The sequence below is a fragment of the Quercus lobata genome, chromosome 4 (assembly GCF_001633185.2).
Source record: "Quercus lobata isolate SW786 chromosome 4, ValleyOak3.0 Primary Assembly, whole genome shotgun sequence".
Classification (NCBI taxonomy): domain Eukaryota; kingdom Viridiplantae; phylum Streptophyta; class Magnoliopsida; order Fagales; family Fagaceae; genus Quercus; species Quercus lobata.
In genome coordinates, this window is record NC_044907.1 from 32003044 (window position 1) to 32019216 (window position 16173).

Here is a 16173-nt window from a genome sequence, read left to right on the forward strand (position 1 = left end):
GTCGTGCACTGTTTTGGCCGTTTTTAGAGTAAAATAAAACAATACATATATGGCAACATTGGTCCCCTATCGTGCACCGTTGCCCGACGTGACTAAACATTATTGCGACTGATTTGGAAAGAAAAGGAGTTTAGTGTTTGGGATTGGGACGGTCTGGACAGACTACGCCAACTATATATAAGAGTGCAAGCGGAAGAGATCAGGGCACATAATCAACAAAAAGATAGACTACAAATGAGTGTGATTTTAGAGGAGGTATCTCAAGACATACAAGCATTTCTTTCCAGTGAAGTTTGCAGGTTCTTACCTTCTCATTTCAGTACTTACTATATATTCTTTTGGAAAAGATTTATTTAGAGAAAAACCACATTTCCTATATATTTTTATTGAATGTGAATTTTAAAAATTTAATCGTTAGATTGTATATTTTTATTATATTTTCTATGCTTGTAAAATTTCAATAAAAATAAGATCAAATATTAATAGTTATATTATCAATCAAATATTTAAATTTCAAAAAAAAAAAGTTATTGATCAAATAGTAAATAACATTCAATTTGAACAAAATTTGGCATGCGTGTTAAAAAAATAAAGTAAATGCAATCAAATGGTTAGGTTTTTAAAAGTTATATCTACTAAAAACATTTATAAGGAGTTTGAAGGGTTTTTATCCAAACTACTTAAGAGAAAAATCTTGTCCTATTCTTTTTTGGAAAATTTGTGGTGTTGGGAATTGGGATAGAGGCAAGGGGATAGGATGTAGGGATGTTTAAATTAACCTTATATATATATATATATATATATATATCCTTAAATAAATAGGGAAGAGATTTGGAGCCAAACCCTTTATTTTTAATCTCAAAAATTGGGGAAGAGTAGAGGTTTCACTTATATTAAAAAATAAAAGAGTTATATATTCTTCTCTTTTCATATTCTTTCTTTTCCATTTTATTTTATTTTATTTTTGAAAAACAAGCACGCGCACACACACACTGAGGAAAAGGAATGAGATTCTAATACAAAGACAAAGACATAACATAAAAAAGATACATACTTGTTCCATTTTAATTTTTAAAACATCTAAATATAGGAGATAGATATTTATTCTCCTACCCTCTAGTAATTAATTTCTAAAACATCCAAACAAGGGAAAAGATAACTATTCATCTCCCCTCTTCTCTCATCTTCTCTACTTTCTAGTTGCTCTAGAGTTCAAACTTTAAAACATACTATTAATTAATAATTAAAAAAAAATTTAAATGAGTAATTACTTGATATTTTGGAAACAATATTCCTCAACAATAACAGGTTTGATAAGAGATATTCTAATATGATCTACGTACAACTTATGAAAGAGAAAAAGGAGATGAAATTCAAATCAAAGAAATGGGGCAACACATATTCCATATTATTATGAATAGAGAATAATAGTTTTATTGAAGAAAGAGAAGTGCTACTATGTTACAACATCACTAATGAACATATAAATATTATCTCGACTGAAAAAAAAAAAAAAAAGCCATGCACCATGGCCATATATGAAAACATATGTGGATACTTTTTCTTTTCTTTTCATTTTCTATATAGATATAATAGAAATTTAATTTATTGTGACTGCTCCTTGATAATTGCATTTTATTATTAGACAAGATACCAATTAGTTTTTTGTATAGACGAGGTTTGAATCTAAAATTTCTTATTCGACAACAAGAACTTTACTAGTTAATTTTATTGGAACCCACAAGATGCTTTTTTTTTTTTAAATGTTCATAAACAATTTATATTCATTATAAGAAACAACCTAATTTATATTACTGTCTTTAGCAAACAAACAAACATTTAATCTAATTTCAAGTTTGATTATTTGTCAAGTTATGCTTATACATAATAATGTACGTATTAATGAATAAGTTAGTAAGCATGAAGCTTCATTTTAATTATATATATGAGATAATCAATTTCTTTTCTCTTTATTTTTACCCCTTCTATACAAAATTTCTTTTATGGGTTTGTATTATGGGTTTTACTACCAAAAAAAGCAAAGGATGAGGTACTTCTGTTGCCGACCTTTAGATTTTGCAATACTAATACAATTACTACATACATACAAACAGCTGGTGCATGTGCCTGTGTTTTCCCTCTTTGGTGGTGAGTTAGAAAAAGGACTACCAAGGGTCAATCATGAGATTATGAGAATCTAGGTTTGAAATTCCTAACAAACATTTTCAGGCCATCTCAAAGGATCATTCTAGTAATTACCAGGTGCAGTGGTGTAGGGAGAGGACCCAAACCCACCCCTCTCCCCCCACGCCACCCCACTTTTTTAAAATATATTTTATTATGTCTAATTTTCCTTAATGGCCTCTCATATTTTTAAAATTTTATACAAATATTAATTTGAAGTACAATATCTCTTTTTTATTTTAGTATTTATTATTATACGGTTTTTACCAAATATAACTCATTGATTCTCTGTATTTTTTAAAAGCAAACTCCTTTTCATTTTGTATTTAAATAAATATTGAGGATACAACAATGCATTGATTTTGTTTTTTTTTTTTTTTCATTTTCCATTAAAAGAAATGATACTATGATTTTTACAATTAAAATTTTAGGATAGGTTATATTTTTTTCATCCATAAAAAAAAGTAAAATATTTTTTTTATATTTAATTTAATTTTTTATTATTATTATATTGTATATGTTAAGGCATATAAAAGTAATATTTATTAATTAATATATTTGAATTAATTTATTTTATACATTTCACGTTTTCTAAAACTATTATTATACATTAATGTGTAATCTTTAATTTATTCAACACAAAAAATTATTTAAAATATTCAAAGTATTAATTATAATTAATTTAAAGGATAACTACACAACTTAGTGAAAACAAAAATTCTCTTAAATTGTATAAAATTGACTTGATCAAATTTTTATATATACATAAAAATAATATATATATATATATATAGACACACTCAATCATCTAATAGACACGTTTTAAGCATAAATTGATATGTGTGGGTATAAATTATAGATATATTTTGCTTGGCCCTACTGGAAAACATTGTTGGCTTTGCCACTAACCTAGTATATGTGAGACAAGGAATTACACTCATTTGAGAGAATAGTGAGGTGCTCAAATCTCAAAGGGCTCTATGTACTCCCGTTAGCCAAAAAAAAAAAAAAGGAGGGGAAAAAACAAAAGAAAAGGTGGGAGGGGGTCGATCATTAAAAAAAAAAAAAAAAAAAAAAAAAAAAACACCTACCTCTTAGTACTACTTCGGGTCTTTTTTTGCTGGGGTGGGTGTCTTTACAATCCTTGGATTTATTATCCCTCTTCCTTTTTCTTTTCTTTTCTTTTTGTCTCTTATCTCCTCTTGTGTAAAGCTTTCTAGGTTTTGCTTATTTGGTCAGATTTCCTTATTCCCTCTTTAAACTCTTTTTTCCCCCTTTTTTGAACACCTTTTTGGATTATTGAGAACCATATGAGTTAAAAAGATGATTAAGCTTTCTTTTGTCTAATGGTATTCAAATTAATTAAAATGATGATTAACCTTTATTACATCTTTATGAAGTCTTTTAGGTCATTGCTCAGAAAGTCAAGGGTTTCTTTGTTCTTTTACCTTTCTTAGTCTCTTGCATCAAAAGCTTTCAGTGTTATTTCCTATTTTCTTTAAGAAATCCTTTCTTATACAGATAAAAGTTTAGTTACTAACTTAATTGGACGAGAGGTGACATTCACCTAAATTAAATAAGTGTCCTGTCATGTGAATCTCACATGATGACCTTAAGTCATTTAATGGACCCATTATGGTATGTTATGAAGGGCATGGTTGAGTGGGTCTTAGCTAGATATGGGTGGTGGTTGGTTATTTGACTGGCAATTGGTGGCTAATTAGGTAAGGGAGTAATCGGATTTTGTGTGGGTGATTCTGGTCATGGGTTTAGGTTGAGTTATTGAGCTCATTTGACACAAACTTGGGTCAAATTGGATGTAGTTGGTGGCTTTGAAAAATGATATTGATTCAGTGATGTGGTGACACTATGGAGGTGAAGGGAGTGGGGATAGGGAATGACGAGGAAAGACAAGGGATCGGGGTGCCGATGGAGTGAGAGAGAGTGGTTGAGAGAGAGAGAGAGAGAGAGAGAGGGACGGGAGAGTAACAACTTAAGTTTTGAATGGGTTCGTTAAATGACTTAAGAAGGTTGGGTGAGATGGCATGTCATCCAACTTGGTTAATTTGTAATTAAACTTTGTTCTTGTTACCATTTCATTTGTTTTGTTTTTGTTTTTTGTTTTTTGTTTTTTATTTTTTGTTTTTCTTCTGTGCGTATTAATATATTAATGTATATGCAACAATAGGCAGTCAGTAAGCGGTTATATTGTAGAAATTCCGGAAGTGGAACCTGAGAAGCGGCATGAGTATTGTATCTACAAGGTTCCCCAGAAACTCCGTGACGTAAATGGTGATGCCTACACTCCAAAGCTAATTTCAATAGGCCCTTTTCATCACTGCAATGAAAATTTGAAGAAAATGGAAGAGTTAAAATATAGATATTTCAGGGATGCCTGTGATCGGACGAATAAGAAAAAGGCGGAACTTGTAGGACGCATCAAGGAAATCAAATACGAGAAGATCTTTTATTGTTATGCAGATCTAGAGGACACTGACGTCAAAGAAGATGAATTCATGACAATGATTCTTTTGGATTCTATTTTTATCATTGAACAGTTGTGGAGGACTGTAGAAAACCCGCCAATGGACCCACCAGCAATGACTACCATTTCTGAAAAGTGTGAGTGGAGGATGTGGGATGCATGTGTAATAAATTTCCAAAAAAAGAGAGAAGAAGACGACCCAGAAAGGAAAAACCCAAAAGCAAACCATGAAAAGGAAAACCCATGGCGAAGCTATAACATAATGCTGGACTCTATGAAGCACGGGTGTGTTTCGGGACTCGGGTGCGGGTGCGGGTGCGGGTGCGGGACTCGGCAATTTTTGAAAAAGTAGGGTGCGGGTGCGGCGGGACTCGGCGATTAAAAAATTATTAAAAATATTTTTATTTATATTTTCTATATATTTTTACTATTAAAATATTCTTAAAAAACACATTAATATACTTGATTCATAAAACAAAGAAAAAAGAAGGCAAAAAAACACATCTGAGGTCAGAATTTCGGCTTCTCCGGCGAGTTTTAAGGCCAATTTCGGCCGATTTCGGCCTGTTTCGGTCTATTTCGGCCGATTTCGGCCGTATCGGCCGTATCGGTCGCCGGCCGATACGACCCGATATTGCCGATACGGCCCGATTCTGGCCGAAATCGGCCCGATTCGGCGCGAATCGAGCCGCGTCGGCGCGAATCCAGCCGATTCGGCTCGAATCCGAGAAAAAAAAAAAAAAACTCAGACGCGGCCGGACTCGCGGTCAACCGCGTCGGACGCCGCGTCCCGCGTCGCGCCGCGTCGGACTCGGGTGCGCCACCCTCCCAGCCGCGTCCGTGCTTTCTAGGCTGGACTTGATATTACTAGAAAATCAGGTTCCATTTTTTGTTCTGGAGAATTATACGAGTTTGCCTACAACGAACTTTTTATGTAACCGCAAAATGAAGATAATTCCTTTCATAGGCTTCTCCATGAATACTTTTTCCAATTCTGGAAAAGTTCCGGTTTTGTTCTCGATTCTGATTACGAGAAGATATTCTCTGGTAAGAAGAAGGAAGTCAAACATTTTACTGATTTCCTAAGATATTTTCTCCATCCACAGAATCTAAAATGTGGAAAAACTTTTGAACGTGTACCTTGTGCAACCAAGCTGTCTGAGGCAGGAGTGGAATTCAAAGTCAGCAAATCCAAGACTAGACGCCTTCTTGACATTCAATTTCGAAAGAGTAACTTATTGAAAATTTGTCCATTTTTAAATATGTCATGGTTCTTGAGTTGCTTTCCTTGCTTTCCTCGCTTCAAATGCCTGGAGAACATGCATCCTGTCTTGGAACTCAAATCCTTTATAATAGGGTATGAAACTGAATGTGCTGTTCGAAACCTCATGGCCTTAGAGCAGTGCCATTATCCACGGGAAGCTTACATATGTAATTATATTATATTGTTGGATAATCTTATTAACACTGAAGCAGATGTGGATCTACTTGTTGAGAAAAAAGTTATTGTTAACTGGCTAGGCGACAATAAGGCAGTGGCAACTCTGATCAACAAACTTCGCGAACAAATTGTAGAAGCTAATCATTCCTGCTATGGGGAACTCAGTAAAAACATTCAAGGTCACTATGACAACGTTTGGAGCAAAGTCATGGCATCCTTTACAACTCTATATTTCAAAGATTTTTGGAGAGGGACAGCAACTGTTGTTGGAATCATGGCCCTGTTTTTCAGTTTCTGGAGTTTCCTTAAGCCTTTTGTCTTTCCCACTTGAACATCTACGTGCTTCAGTGTTTGTTGGAGACTTAGTGCTTTGCTTCTGCTTATTTAGATGCATTCTGAACTTTGTAATAATAGCTTTAGTGTTTTGTTGTAAGTTTGTGATGTTTCCACATCTGTGGACTGGTGAGTCTGTATTTTAGCAAATAAAGCTATATGCTATGTTAATGAATCTCGCGACATGCTGCATCTACGCAAATATCATTCTTCTTGTTTTGCTCCAAAAATATTTTCTTTCACATCTAACGATTTCTTTCGCTGATTTTTCCCCTTAGGTTTTATATATAGCCACTTTGTTGGGCAGTTTGGTTTGCAAAAATATTGCGACCATTACAACATTACACAAATGTGATGTACGGTTCATTTATGCATGTACATATTACATTACAAAATATAAAACCATATGTTTACCATCAATGAAAAAAGTAATTTTTTTTTTTTTTTTTTTTTATGGGGATGAAAAAAGTATTTAGTATCAAATAATACTATGTCAGTCATATTAAAATCTAATAAATGAGAAACATATATACAAAAAATAATTTCTCACTAACACCCTGAAGTAGTGGTGTTGATATGGTTATTTTATACACATCTTTCAATTATTAGATTTTAATATGCTTGACGTTGTATTATTTAATACTAAATACCTTTTTATAAGTATAGTGCCACTCTTTGATTAGTTTTGTTGGACTTAGGATTGGTTTTTGCATGATGCTTGGAGTGGTATTAGTCCTTTCGCTAGAACAAACTTGACTTGTTTCAACCCACTTTTCTCAAGGGTTGACTAAAAAGTGCCGAAACCATCACTAAAAATTGGGGCGTATGGCTAAGTTTGATTAGCTTTATTCCGAGGGTTATTAAAATCCTTGAAATAAACCTATACAACCCTCGGAATAATATATTAAAATTAGGTGGGCTAGTTTTTACACTCCAGCGCTAATTTTACCTCAAAATTTAAGCATTTTTCAACGCATCCTATGGCAACCTTTGATAGAAGATATCTCAAAATTTCCAACCCTTGAAATAAAGTCCAAAATTAAAATACAAAAGGAAAACTCATTTTTTTCACACTCCACACTCAGAAACCGCTCACACATTCAGAAAATTCTCTCAAAATTGATCTGAACTCATCTCAAAAGACCTAAAGATAAGAGCTATTCAGAAAATTCTCTCAAAATTGACCTGAACTCATCTCAAAAGACCAAAAGATCGGAGCTCATCTCATCTCCGACGAGTTGATTTGTGGTGGTCACCTATCTCATCTACAAGATAGAAGCGAGCTGTTGATAGACTGAGCACTCTTCGCCACCCCATTTTCCGATTATAGGTCTGTCTCTCTCTGCTTATTTCCCGAGAAATTATGGAAATTACACTTATATCCGATTCTACTAGGTACGATCTTCTACAGCTTTTCATTTCATTGCATTTCTATAGATTTACTTGGATTCTATTGTAAGAGGCAAAATTTTAAGCCAATTATAAAATGCCACATCAAGTTTAGTGGCAAATTCTAAATTAATGTCATTAAATTAATTAAATTAGATAATGACATGTGTCATCCAAATTGGCATCACATTGGCATATCAAAATTTGCCACGTGTCATTTGGCCCACAAGATAAAGATAAATTTCCTATTCAAAATTTATGGGTAAATTATCTTTATTAAAATAAATAAATAAATAAATAAAATAAAGATAAATTGTCTATTCAAAATTGGTAGATAATTATCTTTATTAAATAAATTAAATAGAGATAATTATTTATCTTTGTTGATTATTATCTTTATCAAAATATGATCTTTATCAAAATAGATAAATAGAGATAATTATCTCTAAGAAGAATTTGGACCAATCAAAAGTCTGCTACATACTTTCAAACATATTAATTCATAGTGGAGCTTATCCTCTGAAATCACTATAAATAGAGGACATCCCTTCTCATTTTCAAGACCAAGTTTTGAAGACGTCAAATCTCTGGAGAAACTGTCTCAAGAACACACGAAGAACATTCAAATAAGTTCTTTGAAGTTCTATTGGAATTAAGCTGAAAAAGCCTCCATAAACTTCAACAAACCTCAAATCCTTGAAGCTCAACGGATCAAGCCTCTAACGCCCCAAAGAACTTCAACCTAAAAGTCTTCATATTCAAAGACAATAAATCTCTAATAAGCTTGAAGCTAGAGATTTGTTGTGGAGACCGTTCAATCCATCTTTCAACTAAAGTCAAGAAGATTCCTTATTCGAGTCAAGTTCAATGAAGATAGAATCAGAGGGTATTCTTTTGTAAAAGAATTGAAATAGAGATTGTATTTGTTATTCATCAATACAAATTATTATTTGCAAACCATATTTCTTTTCAATTGTTTAATTTTCTACAATTGGAAAAAATTTGTGTTTACATCTATATTTGGAGAAATTGTTTGAAATGAATAGGCTTTGTTTGAGTTTTTATTTATTTTAACAGTTATATTTATTTCAATTGCTTTGAAATTCTAGCTCAATTCATTAGCTTTGTGGTGGAATTTGAGCTCAATTAAATTTATTTGGACTCATTTAGAATCTGTTTGGTTGGTGAGAAATCGTAGAAAAATAAATGAGTTTGTATTCTATCGGTTTTGTTGAGATTTTTTTTTTTTTTTAATTTTTAGTTTTTATTATTATTTTTTTTTTATAATTTTATTGTTGGTGTTTTCAATTGGTAAATTTTCTAGCTCGAATCCCTAACCATTAACTTGTGTTGAAATTTGAGTTCTATTAAATTTCTTTGATTCATTCGAGAATCTGTTTGGGTGTCTAAAAATTGTAGGAAAAGAATGATGTATTGGAGAGGATTTTGGGATTGATTTGTACATTCTGATTTGATTTGAGCTTAAATTGTTGGTTGATTTTGCTATTTGGATTTTGGATGAAAAATAACACGTTTGAAATTGTTAGCCTAAAGATTGAATTGTCAATAACTGACTCTGAGGCTTGCACACCTTAGAATGTTTTTCCTCCAAGAATATGTGTGCAGTCATTAAAGCCATCATCTAGGATCCTACAAACACACGCACAAAAAAGGAGGAAAGGGAAATAAAGAAGAATAACTTTAGACTCCATACCAATTGCACTCTATTGTTCTTGTTGGCCATTTTATTTATTACTGTGGAGATGGGCAAGGGGAAGTTTGTCACATAAAAGTATAACCTGTTGAGAGATTATAGTAGGGAAAAATTTGAAGAACAGGACAATGTTTTACTCAATGGAAGAGGGGAAAGAGTTTGTACTTGTGGAGTGACTATCATCGCTAAAAGAGAAACTCTCAATAAACTGATAGGAATTCTATCGGTATACTTACTTTGATTAGAATTAACAGAGAGAGAACTATTCTAACTCTTTCTGTAACTAATCCAAATCTAGCTGCTAATCAGATAAAAACACGTGGCTAGCACACTTAATCTGACATGTGCCTCTTACGTGAACTTTTAACATTACCCGCTGTAGCTGTTGTGTTTTGACTGATGTACATATGACTTGCAGTTTATACAGATGCTAGCTGTAGCTGCATCAAACTCTTACTTCTTAACAAATTCAGAAGATGTGTGGGAAACATAGGAGGCACAGTTCCTAATGGCAGCGATTCAATAAAATTGCTATCACCTTAAGCCGTGCACAGTGCCACATAAGCCATGTACTGTGACGTATAATATTATGATCATTTGTTTTGGGTAGCAGCAGAGGTAGAAGGATGAGAAGGGCTTGTTTGGGAGGAAGCAGAGTCAGGGGTTATTGCCTAATGTTGGGGCAGCTGAGGTTCCAATGCATATATCTGAAAGTAAGGCATCAAAGTGTGCATGGTTCTTCACCTAATTAAGGCATGGATACAAATATATGTTAGTTCTTTTTTATTTATGTGGAGTTTTAATTCCTTCTCATTAGTCTGGATTAATTTCAGGTAAAGTTAAGTTAGAAACTTGGATTAATTTCAAAACCTCATAGCTGGAGAAAATGGCTGGCTGGAGTTGCCTGATGTCAAAGGTTGGGATTACCACATTGGTCAGTGTGTGGCGTAATTGAGTATTCCCTAGATTTTCCTTTAGAAGGCTATGAAGATACTTTCCGTCCTGTTATGGCTTTGATCAATTTTGTTGAAGAGAAGCAAGACATTGTTGATAGCTACAAGGCAAAGCTCAAGTAATTTCTTAACTCTTGTCTAGACAATAGACCTTCATGTTACTTGTGATCCTGTTTCTGGTTTTTGATTTTCAAATTTGATTTGTGTCCCCCTTTAAATAATTCTACTAGAGTTGTAATTCGCTAACTTTCTAGTAACACGGAGTCATCTACTACTACTCTCTTGTTTAGTTGAGAAAATTCTATCAGAAAGTTTTTGAGAACTCGCAACTTTCAGATACTGTTTAGTCAATTTTCCTGAAAGTGTTGGTAGTAAATTCAAGAAACTGATAAACAATTTAGATAACTAACAATTGAAGTATTGTGAACGCATATTGTTGTTCTCAGTTTTGTAGTTTGTTATTGTCTTTCTTGCAGGTCCATTGATTGCAAGCACTTCGATTTTGGGAATGGAAACTGCCCATTTGGGAGTAGTTGCTTTTATAAGGTAACGTGAATGTTAATAAGATAAATAGTTATTGCGATTTTCATTTTTCAATGGTTTCTGGTTTAACTAATCTTAAGTGCAACGGTTTTACTTGTATGCTATACATATAATCAAATTTGATTCTCTTTAGTGTAATGGTTATTGTAAGCATCCTTTACTACCTGGAAATTTATTATTCTGTGTTAGTAAAGATTTATGTCTCATTGATTCTTGATCTTCTGGGATTTTGCAGTGAAGATGTGGTGGTTTTCTATAATTGTTGTATTTTGCATTTTGTTGGTTGATGACTTGTTTTTTCTTTGTGGTTTTCTTTTAATTATCTTTTGAGTAGTTGACTGCATGCTCTGTTGCTTAATTGAACACTATGGTGTTTTACACAAGATATAAGATAAGTTATGCTTTCGTTGAGATATACTTTAGATTGAAAACTAATATTTCAACTTTATACACAGATGACATGAGCCAACTGGCTGGTATATAACAATATTGTAACCTGTAACTCAGACTCAAGAATAAACAAGAGGCCAAGTATAAAGTCAGATATTGATTTCTTTTCCCCATGCTGAACATCTTATCAGCTAAGGAATTTGATGGAGAATTGGATACCAAGAGGTATGAGTAGCTTAAAGAACTAATGAAGAATAAACAAAACTGTCACCAAGAGTAAAGTCATTGAATAAAATGGTAGCCAAAACTGTCACCAAAAATTTTTGTTTTAAGTGTTCTGGCGACTTGCCTTGGTGACTTGAACGCGACTTGACTCAGTCACGAAAAACGCGTGTTTTGCGCAAATAGGTCAGTTTTTAAAACCTTTTTGAGTTTTCCCTCGAATTTTTGTGACTGTTCATTGTCTTCCCCATTTTTACCCCTCTCAAACTCACCGAGTCACTCTCGAAAAACCTCCATTTGTTCATCATTACAACCTCAATCTTCAAGAAAAAGGTATGGGTTTTCTTATTCTCACTATAAATTTCATGTTCTTTGCCTTGGATTTCTTGATTTGTGAGTTGTTATTGAGTATTGTGATATATGGTGTTTCGGCCATGGGTTGGTTTATTTTGTTGAGTTTGTTTGATTGGGTTTTGTGGGGTTTGATTGAATGATGCTTGATATACTTGTTTCCTTGATTATGTCTTTGTTTTGAGCATGTTAACTGTTCTAACTTATGTTGTGCTGTGCATTTCATGCTTGTAGTTAGGGGTGTTCACCAAATCGCATAAACCGCACAAACCGCACCAAAACCGCCCACAAAATGGCATAACCACACCGCAAGTAATAGTGCACCGCACCGCACTACATTGCATGGTGCAGTGCAGTTTGCGGTTTTATAATAAGAAAACCGCACTGCACCGCACCCTCTTTATATATTAATATATTTAATTATTTTTAATATTAAATATATTATTAATAGTTTAATAACCCTAGTTTTCCAAAAAAAAAAAATAGTTTGATAACCCTAGCAAGTGTTGATTAGGAAAGCCAACCCAAAATAGAAAAACTAGCTCAATAGTTTAAAACTTGGACCAAAACAAAGGGAAAAATAATTTTTGGGCTGGGTAGAAAAAGCCCAAAATTTGAAAAATATACCAACTTTAAATCATTCAAACCACATCTTATACACCGCACCGCATATGTGACCACAAAAATGAGGTACGGTGCAGTTATGATTTTGGCTAAACTTTAAACCACACCGTACCACCGCACCACACATGTGATAGCAAAAATAAGGTGCGGTGTAGTTATAATTTTAGCTAAACCACATTACAAAGTGCAGTGCTAAAAATGGCCTAAAACCGCACTGCACCGCACCATGAACACCCCTACTTGTAGTAATCTGTCTCAAAGACAATTACTTGTGTTTCTAGGGCTTTCATAGACTACTTTGTGCCTAGTTGTGCCTACACACCACACACACCAATGTTTCTCGTGCTTAAATGTTGCATTCTTGATCCATTTACCACATTTGTGTGCTATCTCTTTCTATATTTCATTGTGCACTTATTTCATTGACTAACTTGAATCTAATCAAGTTAATGTTTGTGTCTTGTGGTTTTTGCACTTGGTTCTCTGTTGTGTGTCTGTTCTTTTGCAGATGTCTCGTTGTTCCTCTCGAGGAAAAGACATTGTAATTGATGTTCCATCATCCCCTGTTTCAAAACGGACTCGCTGTTCATCTCAAGAGTCAAATAGTGAAAGATTCAGGACTCCTCTTGATTCACAAACACACTCTCGCATTTTTCAGAAAGCTCCTATTGTGGTGGAACAAGTGGTCAAATTTGAAACCTTGGTAACTACATTTATTCCTAGGATATTTGAAGCAAAAGATTGGGCTGATCTGTTCGAGAACTTTGAGGACCTGATTGATGAATTGGTCAAGAAATTCTATTCAAATGTTAGGTAAATTGGAGTTGAGTTGAAGTGTTGGGTTTGTGGAAAAGAGTTCACCATCAATCCTGACTACATTGCAAAGGTTCTTCACATCACTAGACCAGATGTAGACCTTACTCCATATGATGATAGACAGCCTTAGATACAAGACATTCTTCAAGTCCTCGGGCCTGATCATGAAGTCTCGAGCAAAGGCACATCCATAGGCACTACAAAGTTTGCACCTGAACTGAATACTCTCAAATTGATCATGTTCTTCAACCTGTATCCACTCTCAAACACTGCATTCATCAACCTTGGAAGAGCTCAGTTCCTATGTGATCTGATCACTGGAGCTCCAATTGACATATGTGCTCACATCTTTCAAATCATTGGGGAAACAACGGCTTGATCAGTAACACGAACATGCATTCCTTTTTGTAGTCTTGTTATAAAGATCATGGTTCTTAAAGGAGTAAGTCCACCAACAGATGGGAAGAAAATGGATCGTCTTCGTCCACTGTCCATGATTTCTTTTCAAGCCAGCAAAAGTCACTCTTCCAAAGCACCTAAGAGTGAACCTTTCCTTCATGCCACTTCATCCGGTCATGGCTTTGCTACACCTGTGCATACCGAGACTACTTCTCCCATTACTCCTGTGCTACAGACAACTAACACTTAGCATGAACAATCCAACCATCACGGTGACAGGTTGGGTATTTTGTTTGTGAGTCTACATCAGCGTATTGTCAAGCTTGAAAAAGTTCTTTACTCTTCCAACAATCAGGTCCAAATGTGTCTCATGACAATGGAGACACAGCTAGATGCTATTCAACAAAAGCTAGAGGACAGTCTTTAGCTATTTGTGTCAAAAAAGGGGAGAGCACAGTGAAAGGGGGAGAGCAACACAAAGCGAAAAGTGCATAGTGAAAGGGGGAGTTGTATGCTTAAGAAGAGGAAGCTGATACATAAACTCACACATACTTTTGGATAGCCTAACATTTGGCTAATTCAGTTTTCTTTTAGTACAGTTATCTGCTTATAGTTTATATATACTTCTGGTCATGGTTACAGTGCTTTTGTGAGTATGTTTTAAAAGCTGTTGGTACATTGGTTTATATATATGTAAGTTTATATTCAGTTTAAGTTTACTATGTACTTTGGGTTTTGTACCTATGCTTTGTAGCTTAGTACTTGTTGTTAAATGTTTTGCATTTTCTTTAAGTACATCACTCTTATGCCCTTATTGGATTTTTATCCTTGATGCATTTACCTAGTGTTTATGTATCGGTTGAGTATTGGACATGCAAATAATACTTTGCATTAAGCTTATTAGTTTGCATGTCCGGATGTTCATTTCGTGTGTGAATAAGCATTGTGGTCACTGTTTATAGCGATTGATCGTTTTTGGTCAAGCCATGGTTTATTACTTAGGTCCATTTTGCTTGATCACATTGTGCTTGCTTCATATGTATTACAAGTTTTTTGCATACAATGATCATATTATGTTGTTGTGTTTCAGGAGATACTTGTTATTATGGTTCAAGAGCTTCACAAATTCTAGAGTTAGGTGTGAGTGAGTTTTGTTCAACTATTCCTAACTCACATGTTAAGTCTAAAGTTTGTTTTAGGGTTTTGTCACGGAATAGTCGAAGGGGGAGATTGTAAGGTTGAATTTAATCAATCATCTTGTTAGCTTTATTCCGTGCCAAATTTTCTTGTCATTCAGCATTTAGAAACCCTATATTTAGGTGGGAATCATGTAAGGATAATGTGTAAGAAAGTGTGAAGAAATGCTCAAGACTGTGCACTAAAGTAGGAACTCATGACTGGATCTCGTGGGTGACTCGTGACTGGCAAGCCACTAGAGGATGCACACGAGTGAAGCATGCAGAGAAGTTAAACCATCATGCCAGCTGTAGCACTATAGGACAAAAAGTCTAGACTGGCCATTCAGTTAACTCTCGGATTGGACTCGCGACTCAGTCAAGTCATGAGGCCAAGTCGCCAGTCCACTCTGTTTTGAAAAACTGACTCTTTGCATTCCATTCTCACACAAGTATAAATACCTCTTATACCCACAAAATATAAAGAGCTTCTAGAAAGAATTTTGAGAAAGAAACCCTAGAGAAAAACAAGATTGACTCATTCACAATCTTTACATATTAATTCTCCAAATTCCTTAACTCTCACCCTCTCCATTGTTACATCCTTGAGAGGTTCATTAGCCAAATCCTTTTCTCACCATACTCATATCTGTAAGAAGGCTTTTTGGTGCTTGGGAAGCAGTTAGGAAGGGACTAATTGATATTGGTTGATGCTATGGGCTATAGTGGAATCCGATAAGGTAGAGAAGACAAAGATTCGGCGTAATCTCATTGGAGTAGGAGCTTGGAGGGTTTAGGTACACTAGGTAGATTAGGCTTGGAGGGTCTTCTGCTGTTCATGTATCCCAACTTCATTCTTTAGTGGATTTTTGACCGCTTTGAGGGCAGTGAAGAGGTTTTACGCTGAGGACTTCGATTTCCTCTTCGATAACACATCGCTGTGTTGTCTTTGTGTTTGCATCTCTCTTCCCTTAATCTTTGTCATTTAATTTCTGCTGTAGATGTGATTTTATTTGGTTTAGATTATGTTATCAATTCTGTTTTAGCTTATTTACATTTTCCGCATGTACATTGTTTGTTGATAAGTTTGAATTGGTTATTTGTAATTTGAGGGTCTAAACGTTCAAGGGTGTTTTACACACATTTTGAACATT

At 34.3% G+C, this 16173-nt stretch overlaps 3 protein-coding genes across 3 annotated transcripts in view; all 3 read left to right on the forward strand.

Annotated features, from left to right (window-relative positions):
• The first annotated feature begins 203 nt into the window (after window positions 1–203).
• The window catches only part of LOC115986581 (UPF0481 protein At3g47200-like), a 62347-nt gene continuing 46377 nt past the window's right edge, over window positions 204–16173 (forward strand). The window contains exon 1 of the mRNA XM_031109726.1: window positions 204–299. The gene's annotated coding sequence lies outside the window, so the exon portion shown is untranslated. The remainder of the gene's footprint in view (window positions 300–16173) is intronic.
• On the forward strand, window positions 4054–6441 carry LOC115985039. Its single transcript, XM_031108015.1, has 4 exons — window positions 4054–4118; window positions 4373–4806; window positions 5637–5716; window positions 5776–6441. The coding sequence occupies exons 1-4, from the start codon at window positions 4054–4056 to the stop codon at window positions 6439–6441; spliced, it is 1245 nt and encodes a 414-aa protein (XP_030963875.1).
• Window positions 10554–14515, forward strand: LOC115985040 (probable E3 ubiquitin-protein ligase makorin-1). The gene is made up of 3 exons (XM_031108016.1): window positions 10554–10618; window positions 10976–11045; window positions 13138–14515. The coding sequence occupies exons 1-3, from the start codon at window positions 10554–10556 to the stop codon at window positions 13444–13446; spliced, it is 444 nt and encodes a 147-aa protein (XP_030963876.1). The 3' UTR covers window positions 13447–14515.